At 41.2% G+C, this 17259-nt stretch overlaps 1 protein-coding gene across 3 annotated transcripts in view; it reads right to left on the bottom strand.

Moving 5' to 3' along the window:
• Positions 1-17259, bottom strand: part of UNC80 (unc-80 homolog, NALCN channel complex subunit) — a 127270-nt gene that overhangs the window by 100134 nt on the left and 9877 nt on the right. For all 3 annotated transcript variants that reach the window (XM_065637635.1, XM_065637633.1, XM_065637634.1), the window contains exons 5-11: positions 15983-16106; positions 14121-14194; positions 13530-13669; positions 9342-9603; positions 4246-4380; positions 3384-3606; positions 1859-1999 (exon numbers count right to left, since the gene is read on the bottom strand). In XM_065637635.1, the coding sequence (XP_065493707.1) occupies positions 1859-1999; positions 3384-3606; positions 4246-4380; positions 9342-9603; positions 13530-13669; positions 14121-14194; positions 15983-16106 (1099 nt within the window). The remainder of the gene's footprint in view (positions 1-1858; positions 2000-3383; positions 3607-4245; positions 4381-9341; positions 9604-13529; positions 13670-14120; positions 14195-15982; positions 16107-17259) is intronic.

Consider the following 17259-nt stretch of genomic DNA (forward strand, 5'->3'; position numbering starts at 1 on the left):
ACCTTGAACAAGGCTACAATTCGCTCAGTGATCGGGGCAGGAATTAGCTGCCTGTAATCACAGCATTACTTGCTGGCAAGTGTGACTTTTAAATGGCATTCACTGAAATTTGCATGGTGAAGACAACAATAAAGACGGAATAAGGAAATTTTGTTCCTGAGCTACCAAGTTTGACGATTATCTAAGGGTAGCTCTTTTTTGTTCCACTGAGGCTTTGCTTAGTTTGTTTTGAAATAGGTAACAAAAATCCATGTCAAAATCCTACATAAAGTAACTTCTTCTGTGTTCTATCTTTATTTCATTACCACTGATAGGACTGACTGCTGGATGGAACTCACAGAGGCAGGGAAGGAGGACCAAAGACTCTTCATTGACATCCATGCATGTCTGCAGCATGTGCCCACATGCCCATGCCTCCTCGAGAGGCTACCTAGAACATAACTAAATTTTCATCTCTGTTTTTCAGTGTCTCGGCCAGAATAAATGAATGTATTAGCAAATGTCATCTGGCAGGGGAAAGTAGACAACAGATGGGAAATCACGAATTACCTTGGATATAGTTGGTCACACAAAACAAGAGACATGTAATATTTGTACTTATTCTCTAACTACAGAATGGTTCATTCAAAGTGATAGACTACCACTAGAAATAGTATGATTTGTCCTAGTATTCATATAGTTTCTGCACAATTGTACCTGGGGTAAAACTAGAAAAATAAGCATTGCATACGGCTACCTTTTAGAAAATATTTGGCTAGGAAGCTGGTGTAGTGAGTGGGATTACTGTCCTATAAAACAAATGCAGGTCAGAAAGACAAACTCCACAAAACTGATCCAGGAGAAGAGCTTTGCCCAGGAGACACAGACCAGAGATGGAAGGAGATGTGCCCACGCTGGATTAGAGCTCATGCAAATCCATCCTCTCTCAGACTATTCAGATTTGCTGCGCTAAAAGAGCATGGATTTTTGAGAGCTCCATGGCTACAGCACACATCATCTGAGTGCATCTGTAGCCTCCTCAGTATGCTGCCTGACAGCTTCTGCAGAGACAGACTGTGCCTTGCTCCATGGGGTGTGCGATATCCTGTTTCTTCATCAAGGCTTAAGGCGGCACTTGCCACGAGTGAGGCCCAATCTCTATGACCGAGTTTTGCCAGCAGCGCTACACACGAGGGAGAAAACAAATTCTTTGTGTTAAGGAAGTAGGAGCAGTGCCAGCGAAGTGCTCTGGTGCAGACAGCCTGGTTGACAGAAGAGAGCTTTCCTCTGCTTGGCTAACAGCGTTTGACAAAGGTGGTGCCCTGCCAATAGAAAGACTCTTTCTTCTGGAGCAGACTTGATCCCACCAGAGGCTCTCCCATCGTGGTCACACTGACATCGCTATTTCTGCAGAGGGCTCCAAGACAGATGGGCCCCAGGGAGGTTTCGAGTAAATTTAAAAGCCACGCTTCTATTTGGAACCAGGGGAATTAAGAAAAAAAAAGTCATTCTGAGCACAATCCAGAAGCTGGGGACTGCAAAGGGGTGTTAAATACCACAAGATTCCCCATGAAACCACTGAAGTTAGCAATACCAAGTTTCTGCCCATAACTTCTATGTTGTGTTGTGGTAAGGCAAAAAAAACGCCAAACCCTGCCTCCTCCCTGCTGATGGCTGCCAATTTTTTTGACAAACTGCATCCGATAAACATGAAAGGTTTGAAACATTTTCTACACAGAACAAAAAAACCCCTCAAGAGATGTGGAAAAAAAAAAGGAAAAAACAGTCACCTACTCACATACAGAAACAGTAACACCTCCTCAGCTTCTTGGAGTTGATATTTCAGTGAAACGTTTCTTTCCCGATGTGTTAAATTTACCTTCTTTGACTGTGTTTTCTCCATGGCTGTTTGAGTGGTCCGGCAGATCAGAGACCAGCGTGTGATGAGAGTGTGAATGCCTAGCGCTCAGGCTCTCCATCTCCGTTGCTGTGTCGGAGCTCCCCCGTCTGGTAAACTTCCCTAGGTGAAGACAAGAAATGGATATTTAGTTCACTCATCCAAAAGGTGCTTGGAGGCAACAGACAGTAACTGAGGTTAGAAATTGAAGGATTGGAGTCAGCAAATTCAAGACCTTCCAGGACCTTGTGAAGCAGAACCAAACACTATAGTGGGATATCTCGTGGCAGGTCATTGGCATAAACACCAAATGTACAAACTCCCTGCAAGGCTGTTCCCCTCAGCACATAGTGATTCAGCTGACACCCACGTTGCCCCTCTACAGCAGCTTCAGGAAAATAAGACTGATCAGCACTGAAAGACTCCACTCTTTGGGGCAAGTTATAGTAATCTGGTTTCTTCTTCCCTTGTCCAAAAGAAATAAGTATGTTTGGATGGGGAGCACTAAAGCAAAGGAGCTATTGACTCTTGTATCTGAAATACATGATTTCACTGATATATCATAATGAAAGAACCGTAGGTTAAGCCAGGACAAGAATCTGGAGCCCCTAAGGTCAAAATGTAACAAACTTCTTGAGCTACTGAAGATATGGGAAAGAGGATTTGGATAATAAGTTTGCTACACTTGTACAAATCTGTACGTGCTTGTGTACCAACTATGGACAAAACACATGTGAATCTTCAAGAATTCACTTGGCTAAGGTCATTGTTCTGTGTCCCAAAGAGCGACATGTTTACAACATAGAGCTTACAAAATGATGCCATCTAAGCCAGTGAAAATGAGAAGGCTCTGGCATGGCCTCAGGCAATCATTTTGCTATCTATCATCTCCAAGAAAGGGTGTCAGGATGAAAATCTATGACATCGGGAGTAAATTTGTGAAACAAAACCAATGCCTAGACACTGTTTAGTGAACTTGGAAGCTTGAAGGAGTCAATATTTAAACACTGTATCTTTGCAGTATCAAGACAGTGTAAGCCTCACTATGTGAGACAACACCCTATTTATTTTGTATCCACTTGAGGAAGACTGTGAATATTTTTTGCCATACTCCTAATGACCATATTGCTGCCTCTCCAGATATTTATTTTTAAAAGAAGAGGTTGCAATCATTCCTTGAATCTATTTTAAGCTGCAGTTGTGCAATGCTTGCTACCACTCAGGCAAAGTGTATTGAAGTGGTCCAGATGTGACTATAGTCTGCTACCATAGTTATTATTCCAGTAAAGATGGTAGTTTTCAGAGAAAAAGTGACCTATAACATAAGTTATTCAAGGTCTGCTGTCAGCACAGTTGCCATTTCTTCTAACAGGTGTGTAATGCTGCAAACAGAGCCAAGGACATAGGTGGCAATAGGATGGATGAAGAAATAAAGAGCCCCTGTTGTTCTGTGAATGTTCAGGACAGGAATGACACAGAACCTGGGGCAGAGATAACAATATCTCACCTAATATGGTGGTTTGCCATCCTCCTCTCTCAATGCCACGCCGGTCCTCTCCAATTCCAGAGAAACTGCCAAAGGAGAAAGTGCTGCGAGTGGGCGAGACATCCAAATGATCCTCATGGAGGAGGAAGGGCAGTCCCATCCTGCGTTGCCGCTTCTTCCCAGTATGGTGGAAAGGAATTGACCCTTTGCGCTCACGCTCCCTGTCTTCTTTGCGGCTCTTAAACTGGAGGAGGAAGAGAAGCAAATACGAGATCAGGTAGAGGCTTTGAAGCATGGCAAACTACCATTTGAGGGAAAAAGATAACACTGATGTGTGGCTCAAGTGTAACCTTCCACTCTGAGCTTTTTATCTTGGCCAGTCATCCTGATAGCAACTATCTGCACTCTGGGACCATATGAGTATTTAAAAAAACTCAATCTTGCCCTAGACCGGGATGGATGCCCTTGTATAATTTTATGACATTCTCAGACTATGAGCTAGATTCACAGAATCCACAAAACTCTGCTAAGTGTCTCGGATGGCTGCAAACCCAGAGCTTCATGAGGTAAAAACATCAGAAAACCTCACTGAATCAGCTGGAACTACAATGAGCATCAGCACTTAAAAAATCAGCATTGCCTGAGTACCCTCCCCTTACACAGTTTCAGCAGGACAGTTATTTGTGTAAAGATTTCAGTGTTGTGTTTGGAATGTGCATATAAAAACCTATGTAATAACACACAGAATCACTTCTAATGGAAAAAGCTGTCACTCCCATCTATGGCATGAATAAATAGTTCAAGTAGACCTTAAGCTGCTACCTAGCAGGGCTCTGAGGTGCTGAATACTAGATAAATTAAAGTACAATTTTCTTCCACTCACCTTTTTGAAGATGTTCATCCCCAGGTCTGTGGAGAGATCTGGAACTGCTGGTCTACGCAAGTTGGTCAGTGAAACCTTGGAAAATGCCTCCGTGCTTAGTGATTTTTCTTCCTCATTACATTTCATTGTAAGATCCTGCAGTTCCCAAAAGCAGACAATAAGCACAAGGAGAAATAGAGGATAATCAGCTAAAAAAAAAAAAAAAAAAAAGCGCTTCTTCCAAGAGCTGTCATAGGAGCACTGTAGAGGAAAAGGACTTTCATGACACAAAACACTATTCACACATTAAAAGAAAAACAAATGAAGAAACAACAAAATGTAGAAACTCACAGAATAACTGACCTTGTCTTAACATTTCTGTCACCACAGGAAAAAAAGTACCGCATATTGCGCTTCCACAGAAAGCCTCAGGCATTGCTGTCAGCATGATCTAGTGGCATGGAAGATTCATGTTCAATTCTATTCTGATTCGGATCCTGGGCTCTGGGTTGCTGATGAATTTCTTGAGGCCTTGGTTTACATTTATGAGCAATCAAAATGGCTACTCTTTTTGAAGTGTTTTATTTAAGATCTAAGAGAATATGCCCTTAACAACATATGCCCTTAAAGATGTATTTTGGAATCAAACTGTAATAAGCAGCACTGTGCCTTCAAGAGACTTGATTTTTTAAAAAATTATTTATTCACTAAAGAAACCTAAGACTTATACATCAATAAACATCCTTCACTTGCTGTAACAGTGCTCTGAGCTCTGTTCATCATGGTTCTCATCACAGTTCATATTTGTGAAAGCCCCTATAGCTATAGCACAGAATGTCCCATGACAGTGAAAACCTTGAGAATAACTGACTGATGGTTCAGAAGAGTGCACTCTACTCCCCTTCTGCACTGAGCCACACATGGTACAGCTGCCTACTGTAAAGAAAAGCTTTGCTACAAAAGGTGTCAGAAGCTCAGCTCCTGGCCATCTGTTCTCATTAAAGATCTGATGCCACTTTTCATTAGACGTTTGTGCAGCTGACCCGACCGAATTCCCTCAGGATAATTTTCTTCTGCCTAAATATCAGCTTGTTTCCAATGGAGATGCTCTTTATCCTTGTTGCCCCATCAGAAAGCTTGTGCTAAACAACTAAGTCATGTTAAAATACCTTTTTGCTTTCAATCCAGAAATAGCCTTATGCCAATGATAGATGAAGCGACTCCTGTGGTATAGGAGGTTTAGATTCTGGCTAGCCAGTTTGTGCATTGCAGAGCTAGCGAGCTCTGCAGTACACAATATGCAGTTTTATGGATATGAAAGTCCAGCAGAAGCTGGTGACATTCTTTGCAGCTGAAGTCTTAAGTGCCAGGTAGCATGTTTGCAGTCCTGGGCTACTGGAGACCATACATTCTTCAGAGACTTTTCAGACTAATCAAAGACTACCCTTGAATTCTTCCCATTAATTTTATCAACACAAGAATGAAGGAGACATACAACAGTAAGGTTCCTCTTCACGGCTGTTTTCAGTCACACTCAGTCAAGGTATGCTTTTAAACCATTTTGTATATAAGACTAAAGATTCAGGAGAGAAGTCATATGTAAAACCCAACAGACAGCAAGTCAGGATTCAACCCTAGGTGCTCCCAACAGCAAGGCCAGCAAGTATTTAATATGGCTTGGTTCTTAGCTGTCACAGGTCTCTGGTCTCTTCTGGCTAGAAAACATCATATGAATTTATTTCAAATTCATTATCTTTGTCCACTAGCTACTAAATCAGTGTTTTTTTAGGTAGCTTATGGTCACCAAAAGGACAGAACGAGTGATACAAGCTATATAAACACACAGAAAGACACAGTCCCAGTTCTGAAATCCACTTAGGGTAGATATCAAGCAAACAGCACTAGAAAACCCAATTACATAATCATCTTAAATGTACGGTGTGGTATATGATGTATTTCAATTAATCGAGCTAGCACTCCTGTTGGAGACCAATTAAAAAGGTGGTTATTCTGTGCAGTAGGCTATGTGGCAATTATGATATGCACAAGATGGATAAGTAAGTAAAATAGTTTGGGGGCTGCTACTCTAGATTTTGTTGTTTCTGTTTTCTGTTGCCTTCTTTCTGCATGACTGTATGGCTACCAGCTCATTAGTACTTCTCTCAACTCTGATGATATTACACTTGAGACTCTTGGCTTTATATTAGCATTGCAGTGAACATTACAGCTGCATTGGTCTTATGCTTAATTTAAGCTTTGGCTCTTTGCCCCGGCAATGTTAGTGCATGACTGTGGAGGTTTGTGAGCCTCTGAAGGTTTCATTTCCTAGACCTGTCCTTACACTGAAATCACTGCATACAGGTGCAAAGCAGGTTTCCTTTATCACATGGTGCCAGGTCTGAAATATGTTTAGACTAAAGTCCCTTTCTAGAGGAAATTAGTATTAATTTTATTCACACTCTATCTGGTACCCTTTTTCCTATGCAATAAGGAGTGCTGGCATGCTGCACTGAATCTTTTTCTACTTTGCTGTTCAGTTTACTAGGCAAAACATGGAGGATGTTTTTCATGTTCTCTCGATCCCCTACTCCTTTAGCCCAAGCTTATATTTGAAATGGGATTTCAAGTACACAGAAACCAACAAGAAGTGTGAGAGTTTTGCTGAGGCATAGGGAGATGCAGAAGTTACCCTGATAAAGTGCAGAACAATAGAAAGAATGTGGATTTACCAGAAAAATCTACTGGTCCCTGATGTGATTTGCAGGCAGCTGGTTTTGTCTTTAATCAGTTTCTGCCTGCCACTGTAAACCTATCCTGCTGAAACAGTGTGCTGATATTTTTGAGATATATTAATCAACCTGAAATAATGACGTTGTGTTAGGAGTTTAAGATCCAGACTGAAAAAGCAGGCTTTAACCATATCCATGTGTTGGATGAGCTGGTGAAGTCTTAGCATACAACCCCCTATGTTGATAGAAAGAAATGACAGATCTTAGCCCTCTGGAGGTGGCATTATCTCCTCGGACTCACAGAGAGTCTTAAGTGAAGAGACTCTGAATTTAAGAACAGCAGTTAAGTCTCTACAGTCAGCTGGTGTGAAGCAGCCTAGGTGTCTCTGGGCATTGCAAAGGTTTCAGTCTTCAGAGTTGTAAAGAAGAAGGGCATGAGTTTAAACTTCTGGAACATGGAAGACCAGTTCACCTCCTCCATCACAGCTGTTCTTTGTAACAAATTGGAAACCTTTTTAAATAGGATTCCAATTTGATGAAGTAAAAATACACAGGGCTGACACAGAGGTTACCACAAGCAATCAAACCTAGCCCTAGAGGGAAGAATGCCCTGGACAGAGTCCTCACGTTAACAGCTAGAAAGTACCCAGTGGAATTGCAAATGGATTTAACAGAAAACTGTTAGTGAAGAGCAACTGAGCAAAGGGATCTTCTGCAAGAGAAACAGCCCGGAAAAGCAAGAAATAGTCGAATGTGTGAAAGGAGAGATGTTTCACTGTACAGAGAAGAAGCACCACAATACTGGTGCAAACAGCGTCTACAGAGGACAACCCCATTCATGCTGCCACTGTGCTGAGAACCACTGACCACACTCACTGCTGCACTAGTCACTAAACCTGTTGATGTGTAAAATAACCAGGTTGTTATGAGCAAAGGTAAAGGGACAGAATATGCATGGAAACAGTGAACCACATCAATAGCAATACCTTCCAGTTCTCCCTCCAGGAGACAATATTAAGGAGGATTTTCTGTACACGCACAGCAATCCTATAAAATCCTCATGCAAAGGTAGATTAAGACTGAATAGTAATTCATATCACCTGGCCTTTACGGAGTTATGTCAAGGGATAAAACAGGCAACGTTTTGTAGAAATGACACTAAAGTATAACATAGTTTCAACAATACTGCTGCTGCTGAGCCCTTAAAACCACAGGTGACCACCAGCCCTCACAAAAAATCATAAGAATGGCTATAAAATCATGAGGTTTAAAAATAATGATACTAATATTTACAGTGTTTATGCTTGTATTTTGGCTTATGAGGATCTGGGCTATACAGAAGAAAATATATTTCACCCTTCTCCCTAATAAAATAACCAGTCAAAAACTGCCAGAGCTCTACAATACTGAAAGCGAGGATTTTAAGAAAACACACCAAAAATCCAGAGAGTTCTGACTCAAAAAAGATATTTGACAGTAATATTAACAGAAGACAGAGCCGCCTTCTTGAGGTGTTTTATAAAATTGGATTGCAAAAATAGAATCTGTATTAAATTCTGTTAGGCAGTTCCATCAATTTAGTAAATCAGTATTTGCTGTTAAAAGCCCACATGACAAGAAAAGAGTGTACAACCTAAAAGTGGCACAAACCAACAAGCAGATTAGCTGAAACTGCAGCAGCATCCCTTTTTTATCCCTTGAACAACAGTCAGCTACCCAAAAAAAAAAAAACATTTAAGCTTTAACACAAGATTTGTAGTGCACCAAGGCTGGTAGTCTGGGGTTCCTTTTCCAGCAAAACAGGGAGCAAGTCTTGACACCTATTAGGACAGTTAGGACTACTGAGGTTTTGCTGTCAAATATAAGGGTAAAAGTTAAGCAATAACAACAGCAGGAGAAGAGGTAACAACATGGAGGGCTTTGTTCACTGCCACTGTTTGCAAAGTCTACTCCAATATTTTAACCCGAATGTTTGCCTGGAGTGTGCAGTGCTACACCAAGTCCAATTCCTTTTCTCTCTTTTGAGGGGTTACACCAAAGCAGCTCAGTGAGTCCTGAGCATTACACAGTAACACAAAGGCAGTCTGATTTCTTCTGACCACCACATTAGTATATTCTCACATTAAAAAATAATGTTATCACAGTTCACTCTAGATTAATTATCTCAAATCAACCCTCAAGCTTTCAGCAGTCACTAGCTCTGACTCTCTGCATCAGATTCTGCCTCGAAACCCCTCATTATTCTCAGGATCTCTTTCTGAGTCGATGCACACATATGATCTCCAGGCAGTTCAACCAACACCAAGGCTGTGCTTTTCAATAGTTGTCCACCCATCACTTCCCAGCATCACCACAGTTGCTATTTTCTTATTGATGGCAACTGCTTACCTGAGTTTTGTGGGTATTCACCAGAGAGGGTGCAGCAGCCACCATGGAGCTGCTGCGAGGTCTTGGTAAAGGGGTGATCTCTGGCTCAGGTGGTTTCTCCGGCTTCTCCTGCAGCATATGCCTCAGCCTCTGCAGATAGTACATTAGTGACCACTGCGTGCCCTCCTCAGACCAATGTGGCTGCAGCAGGCAGCGCAGCACTGCCACATCAAAGTACGTGGCATAGCGAGATTTCTGGCATGGTGGGATCACCAAGGACACCCTGTTCCAAAAAGCAGGAGTAGAAATGTTAGTCATCAGGCTCCTTAGCCCTTCTTAGATACTCAGCGCTCTGAATAAAGAATCACTCAGTGATGACTCGTCAAGTTTGTATGTTTAACTGTACTTAAGGGGTAACTCTTGACACCACAAAGTTTTCTTTGATAGCTGGAAACTAGTTCTGTCTCAGCATACATTCTGGTCCACCCCAAAAGACCCAAGAGCTCTACTAAGAGGCCTAAAATTTAGCGACTCATCAAAAGCTGTAAGCCATTCTCATTCTCCTGCCATCTGCAGAAATCACCAGTATGTGCACACAGCTGTGCCCACTTGAGCTTGCAGGGACATTTGACACTGACCCTTTGGGAGTAAGGCCCTGACTGGGGAAAGCGTTACTGAAGACGCATAGATGGATATTTAGCTATTAGCTCCCTAGAGGACTCAAATACATGCTTTGTTAAGTGTTTTCTTGGGCAGGGTTGCTTTCTGAAACTGTGGTCTGAAGATAAGCCTCCAGCACTTGCACTAACTGAATAATTTGTTCAGCTGGAAACAGACGACCCTTGAGCATCTGCTGTTCAGATACTAATAATAGGTATTTAGGAATGGTTTACATTTGTATACATCAGGCCTTACTTAAGAAGGAACAGGCAGGGCAGCTAAGTTAGTTAACCGTTTAAGCCAACTAAATAAATTCTTATACAAGTAAAAGTTACTGTTGTGGATGCTCTTTGCCCAGGTGTGCTAGAGAAAAGGATCATTTTTAGCCTTCATTACGATTTTGCTGCTTTTCAAGTGGTGTCATTTCCTGATGGGTTTTAGTATGGAATTTCCTAAGTGGTGTAGAAGTTAATGCATGCAAAAGCAAGATGTCTGTAGTAAGCCTCAGAAATGAGACTCAAGAGATTTCAGGCTTCGAAGGGATCACATCTGTTTTCAGAGACAATCTTATTGCAATAAAACACCCCAACTTTTTTATTATTTGTTTTTTACACTAATTCTCTCCCAGCAGAGTACAACTGGCCTGATCTACCCTCTGCATTCACTAGCTGTTAGGAGACAATCTGTCAGAAAAGCAGCAGTGAAGGCAAGTCAGAGGAATGAGAATCAGATGACAAAAAAGGGTGTAAAATGCTGGGGGTGGGGCAAGAACTCTGGAAATCTTTTTTTTTTTTTTTGCCCATGGAAGTACACAATTTGAATGCTTCCACTCAGTGTCTTAAAAACACACCTCTGTGAACTGAGTACTTCTGTGATTTTTGGATTCTATAAAAATCAACAGCACACCCATGAATGATATTCTCAGGCATTTGGGAATCATCACAAGAACATAAAATATTTATTTTTTTAAAACCATTTGTATAATCAGTTCTGCTAAACGACACATGCAAACAGCATGGGTACCACTGCATTCTGAACAGAGATGTCCAAGGCCACAGTCTGGCAGATCATTAGGGAACAAGCAGCAATACTGCCCAGTGAAATCTCTAAGTGCTTGAAGCGAAGTGCATGCTTAAACCGCGTTGCTGGATTGCTGCCTAGTGCCACAAAGCTGCCCTGTACATCCAAGGCAGATGTAGGACTGGCAAAGCAGAAAGAAGTATGCAGTGAATGTCGACACCACTTGGAATCAGGTGAACCCTGCTCCATATTACACACTTGGAAATGAGAGGCAGGTGGCAAGGCTGGGCTTGGAGCAATGCATGTACCTAAGAACTCAAACCTGCAGGAGCTGGTTTGCTGCCAGCCCCACAGGCCAAAGTTGAAGGCACTTGGCAACTGCAGACCAGCCTGTCTGTGTCAGCATATGTCACTATATACATCTATAGATTTACAGCTTCTCCCCTACTGCTGTATTCAAGGTAAAAATGTTGCAAGTTTGACAACTTTAAAATGAACCGCTATAAATACCTGGAAAACTGAATTAGGAAGGAGAAAACGATAAATGAAAATATGCTATAAAGTTTTCCCCATAAACCTGATGTGAAGGCTGTTTTTGTCACAGTCAAGATTGTGTCTCATAGATACAGCCTGTTAAAAAACTAAGGATAGCTGGGATACTCAAAGAATTCCAGCAAAGGAAACAGAGTCCATCACCTTAGTAGCAATTGTAAAGGACGATGCATGGCTGCCTGGTGACTTTGCAGGACCCAGATCAGTGTCTGAGTCTAAACAGTCTTATATGCTCCCCTGTACATGGCACAGGCAAACCTGAGGCACAACGCAGCCTGGAGCAAGGCATATTCTCCTTATGAAATATTTGTCAGTAAAGTCCTTCCTGAAAAGTCTGTTTCCCAGGTAGTGTGTTCAAGGCAGCAGCTGGATAAAGGGGCTGTGCCTTTATGTGCTTCAGTGTTAAACTGTATCATCTGCAAATGGAGAATTTCACTGAGTGGAGCAGGCATAATTAGCCAGGATCAGAGGAACATGCCATTTGCTCAAGAAGCATCTGAGGAACCAGAAATTAGACTCTCTGCTTCATTTAGAAGGAAACTTAGTGTTGGTATAATCAGCTTTTGGTTGCCTGTGACAGGAGTGGAGAGTGGAAAGGCAGCCTCCCGTCAGCCCCGGCCAAGGACAAAGGAATACTGCGGCTGTTGGTAAGCGGAGTAAACAACATTTGTTCCCCAGTTGTCTGTTGCTTGGCAACCAAAGCTCCCTGTACAGTTTTAACTGATCAATGAGTCCTGCAAATGAGGAGACATAATGATGCTCTCTTCAAAGCCTGTCTGAAGCTTCATCCCCATAGCAACCACCAGACCCAGCTTGACAAATTGATCACCTGATTCAGTCTTCTTAAAAGGCTGCTTATTTTTTTAAGCCTGTGCACTCTCTGAGCAGTAGTGTTCACACACAGAAAGGCAGTTCTGTCTCCAGCTTCAGTTTTACTGGCTCACATTAATACAAATTAAATAAGACCCAGAACTGACAGGAGGCTTGATATAAAATCCCGAGGGAAGCCTCCTGATGGGATCAGAACCCTATTCTCTAATAGCTTTTCCCTTTCCACCAGTGAAAGGGTGCATCAAACCCCTTTTTGAGAAATCAGAGCCTTTCCTAGATTATATCCAGAAACCTACTCCATCCCACATTTCTTCTGTCTCTGTGATGCAGCAACTTCTTAAAACACTGCAGTGTTTTGGATATGACATTTCCCAAAAGAGAAAGCAACAGAAACAAAATTTTCAGGAGGAGTTTAGCTGACACTCCTAAATCCACAGAGACCTAAAAATACAGCTAGACTTCCCTCCCTCTTCACCCTCTGAAAACACTCATCAGCTTTATTTACTTTACTTTACTTTACTATGGAGTGTCCAGCTCTACTGAAAATCCAGTTCTATCTCTACCTGCCCAAATCTAGATTAAAATAAGTTAATTTATCAGTGTCATGCTGGAAAACCACAGCCTGAGCTCTGCAGGGCAAATTGGGAGGATGTTTGCTTGCCTGTGCTTCTTTGTTAGCCTGTTCCTTTGGGTCAGTAGTCTAAAGCAAGCTAAGCAGCAGGATGCAAAGAAGGTATAATCAAGACAACAGAGAGAGGCTCGCAAAAGTCCTTTGCTAAAGGCAAAGAAAATTTGGTAAGAAGGAAGCCAGAAAAGGTACCAGCTGCCTGAGGCTGAATCTAGCTAAGGAAGGTTGAACCTCCAGGTTGTTATTTGTCTTTAATTATAAGAAGTCAACACATTAGAAAAGACCAAATAAACTGTCCCGACAGGCCAGCTAGAGATTTCTCCAACCAAAGTGGCATAGAATTTCAAGTGTCACCACCTTGTTCATCACCGAGAACTGAGATTTGTTGAATTAAGAATTTGAGATAAACATCCAACAGCCTCAGCGTGTAGGTATAACCGCAGATTCAAGATAAAGGACTGCTGTGACCTCCACCATTGAGTCACACTAGCCTAACTTTCTGCTGAAAAGGTTTGTACCTGGGATGTGCAGTACCTCTCTCCTGAGAGGTTTGGGAGGATATGCTTCCATCCAAGGAATTTCCACGATGACATGCTGAAACGGTGGCCTTCGAAGGTACAGAATCTGGCTGGGTTGTCTCACAGACCACCTGGAGTCCCTTTGGATAGTTTTAACAAAAGGAAATAGGTACATAAACATATTTCTCTCTCTCATATTAGTTTTCCTGCTGCAATTTGTGCTTAGACATGACTATTACTTATACCATAATACTACGGTAATACCATGGAAAAACTGATCAAGCCTGGGGCTTCTCAGTACTAGGTATTGTACAGGCAAAGGGTAAGACAGGGCTCGTGCCTAAGAAAACACATAAGATCAGGCTTCCATCCTATAAGACAGGATAAGGCCAAGGAGATCCTGACAACCATGCTCAGTACCATTTGGTCCCACTGCAGACAAAGGTTGGGAGCCTTCAGAAGAACTCTGGAGAACTGTAATTGCTGGAGAAGGAACGCTTAAGGGTGGTAACTGCAAGTGCTGTTTCAATATTAATTTCCCCCTCCCTCAGCTCCTTATTCTAGCTTGTCTAACATTAGCATAGAACTTACCTCAGTGTGTCCACTGTCCACATTAGGGGATTCACAAGCCACGCTCTGATTGTTGGTGGGAGAACTTCTCTTAGCTGAGAAAAGAAGTCAAAGGAGGACATTTCAGGAATCACCTCTAATATTAAAATGTATCGCCAAAAGGATAAACCAGAAAACAAACCCAAAGCAGTATCTTCCTGCTGCGGACTTCCTAGGTGTTAGCTTCAGCCATAAAAAGAAATAGGACTTTAAAAATTTTTGCACAATTCTTTCAATTTTGTTGTCATCAACATTGTCTACTGAAAATTTCCATTTCTTTAAAATTAAATTTTGATATACATTTTATGCCAAACCCATTTGGCATCAGGTTGTATTTTCCTTTGCACACTAGTGCCTTTTATTTTAGAGCTCTCTCTCCTCCTATTTTCACATATATTCAGCTCCTTTTCTAGGTTACATCTCTCAAAATGTGATTTCCAATTTGACAAACGCCTTCAGCACAGGAAACACACAAATGTCATACAGAAAGTTTGATGAGTGATACTGTAGAAGAACAAGGGCTTCACAAAGATTAGGATGACAATTTTTAAGTCCTGTCACATAGCAAGCTATTCAGATATGACTTAGTATCAGACTGACTCCAAACAAAACCTTGCAAAGCTTCTTCAGTAGATTTTTTTAAATTTGTTTTTTGAAGGAAAATTTAAGTAAATTTAATTTTTTTGTCCCAATTTGAGACAACGATGCTAAAGATAGCAGAATCTTCATTCATATAAAGAACCTCATTCCAATTTCTATTCCCATTCTGCTGAAAACATTTGCAAAACACAACAGAGTATTTTAAATTCAGAGTATACTCCTGATGTTATGCTTTAGGGATTTTCTGAGCACACTCCAGACCTATGGAAAAAATTCCAACAGCCAAAGAAAACTTAGGACTAATTCCTTTTGTTAGATCCAGGGTTGAAATCTTATTTTTTAATTCCAGAAACTGAAGCAGAGGGAGGAAGAACTAGATGTCAAAGATGGTTTTAAATAATTTGAAAGGCTTGAATCTTTCCAATTCTGGACTGTGTCAGAGGCCTACAAAGCCTTCAGAACAAAATATGACATCCAAAATGACTTCTCATCAGAAAAATCTGTTTTAGTGAACTACATTTTCACTACCGTGAAAATTATGGTTCCATACTTTTGAGAATGAGCAAACAATGCTACAGCGATACACCCAGCACACTTTCAATTCACTACTTTGCAGGAATTATGCCAATTTGTTGTCTAAAAACATAAACCTAAACAGTTTTTTTAGAACTAGGCCAGACATAAGGGCTTGGAAGCCTAAGCACCCAACTCCAGTCTCATTATGGCTGAAGTACAAAGGAAGAGCAACCCCTTCCAGTATGCAAAAGCAAATTCACAACCTAAACCTTCCTTGGAGCCTCTTGAAACTAATTTCATAATATGGTGAAATTCCAATTTTAGATAGGAGGAGAACCTACACTGCCAACTGTGCGCTTTTCACTGATAATTTTTGTCCAGTGCCAGTTCGGGAAAGCCTTCCCCACCCATTTCAGGCTGCTGCTAGATACTGCCTTTGACCTTCTTAGCAACAAAGGAAGATATGATAAAACAGCAATATGAGGCTGACTGGAAATGATAACTCTACTGAAGAGTTTCTCATTTCCTATTTGTGATTTCTCTCTCATCTACTATTTAATTATTATGCAAATGTCAGCTGACTCAGAAGGGAAACAAACTTCAACTACTTTCAAAGGTCTGACTAGTTCCTTCAAATATGATGGCTACAAAACTTAAGGCTGCATCAGGCAAACAAAGGAAAGGTTTCCCACTTTCAGGAGCTACGTTACCACAGCAAAGTCACAGACCTGTAACGATGTTCCTGATTGGTTTTACAAGGGCATTGAAGGCAGAAACTTCAGGCTGCCTGTGTTCCCACATAGGCTGCCAAATAACAAGGCCACTAGCCAACCGAAATGTCAGGTCAGACTCCTAGAAAGACAAACAGAGGTTGTACCACACACACTCACAAAAAAGAATGTTGTTTCCAGTCTAAAAGGATTGTAATTTCTCTGATGCACAGCTCTTACAAGAAATGAGTGATACCATGTGCAGCTTTGTGGTCAGTATATGCTAACTCAAGGGCCACTGACACTACTCAGTAGACATTAATACATTTCAAGTATAGCTATTAAAAAATAATAGGGAAATCTCAACACAAAGATATACAAGAGGCTTTTCCCAAATGAAATTTCTATACTAGTTAATGAATCCTATTAACGAACCCTGTATTTTTCAGGACATTAAGCTGTAAAAGAAAAAGTCATTCCTGTGTCAGAACACATCCCTTCTGACCACATATAATCGCTTCCTCTCTGGTATTCAATCTCAGCCTTAGGATTTACACTCCAGGACCTGAACTTCTTGCCCCAAAAGAATAAGAATACTAAACTTTAAAACATTACTTAGAAATTGAGGAAACATGAAATGTAACAAATTAATAGGAAATAGTAGTATACAGTAATGTCATTATTATTTGCACTGTTAGTGCCTGAGCTATGTCAAAACAGAGACATTGGTACTACTTAGACTTGTGCCATCATTGTTTTCCATATGCAAGTAGCTGAAATCATGTAAATTAGTACTCAAGTAAATCTTAGATATATCAAAGTGCAGGTATGCACCTACTTGACCTACAGTCAGATCTACATTAGGGGACACTGATGCTGGTATAGTCCAGCTATCCCCACAAGTCAAACAAACATGGTAATATCAGTTTTGGCAGCATAATTATAGCTGCACCACCATCTCCTGTTAACATAGCTCCGCATGCCTCAGTGGTTGAAATCAACAATGCAGACAGAACTAAAGGAATTGCAGTAGATGACTGCTTGTAGCTCTCCAGCCCTTGTATTCCCTACTCTTCGTTAGTGCCATCTCATCATAATAAGCTCACAAGCCTTGTTATAAACTAATCTTATTTTAAATTACTGTTTTTACTAAGGAGCACCTTGCAAGGCTTTTGAAAGTGGCAGCAGTAATGTTTTGCATCTTCACTTTACACTGCTAGCTTCTGGTGACAAGCCAACATTTTTTATCTATGTTGTTAAATTACAGATTACATGCATCCCCCTTGCCCCCCAAA

The sequence above is a fragment of the Caloenas nicobarica genome, chromosome 6, assembly GCF_036013445.1.
Source record: "Caloenas nicobarica isolate bCalNic1 chromosome 6, bCalNic1.hap1, whole genome shotgun sequence".
NCBI classification, from domain to species: Eukaryota; Metazoa; Chordata; class Aves; order Columbiformes; family Columbidae; genus Caloenas; species Caloenas nicobarica.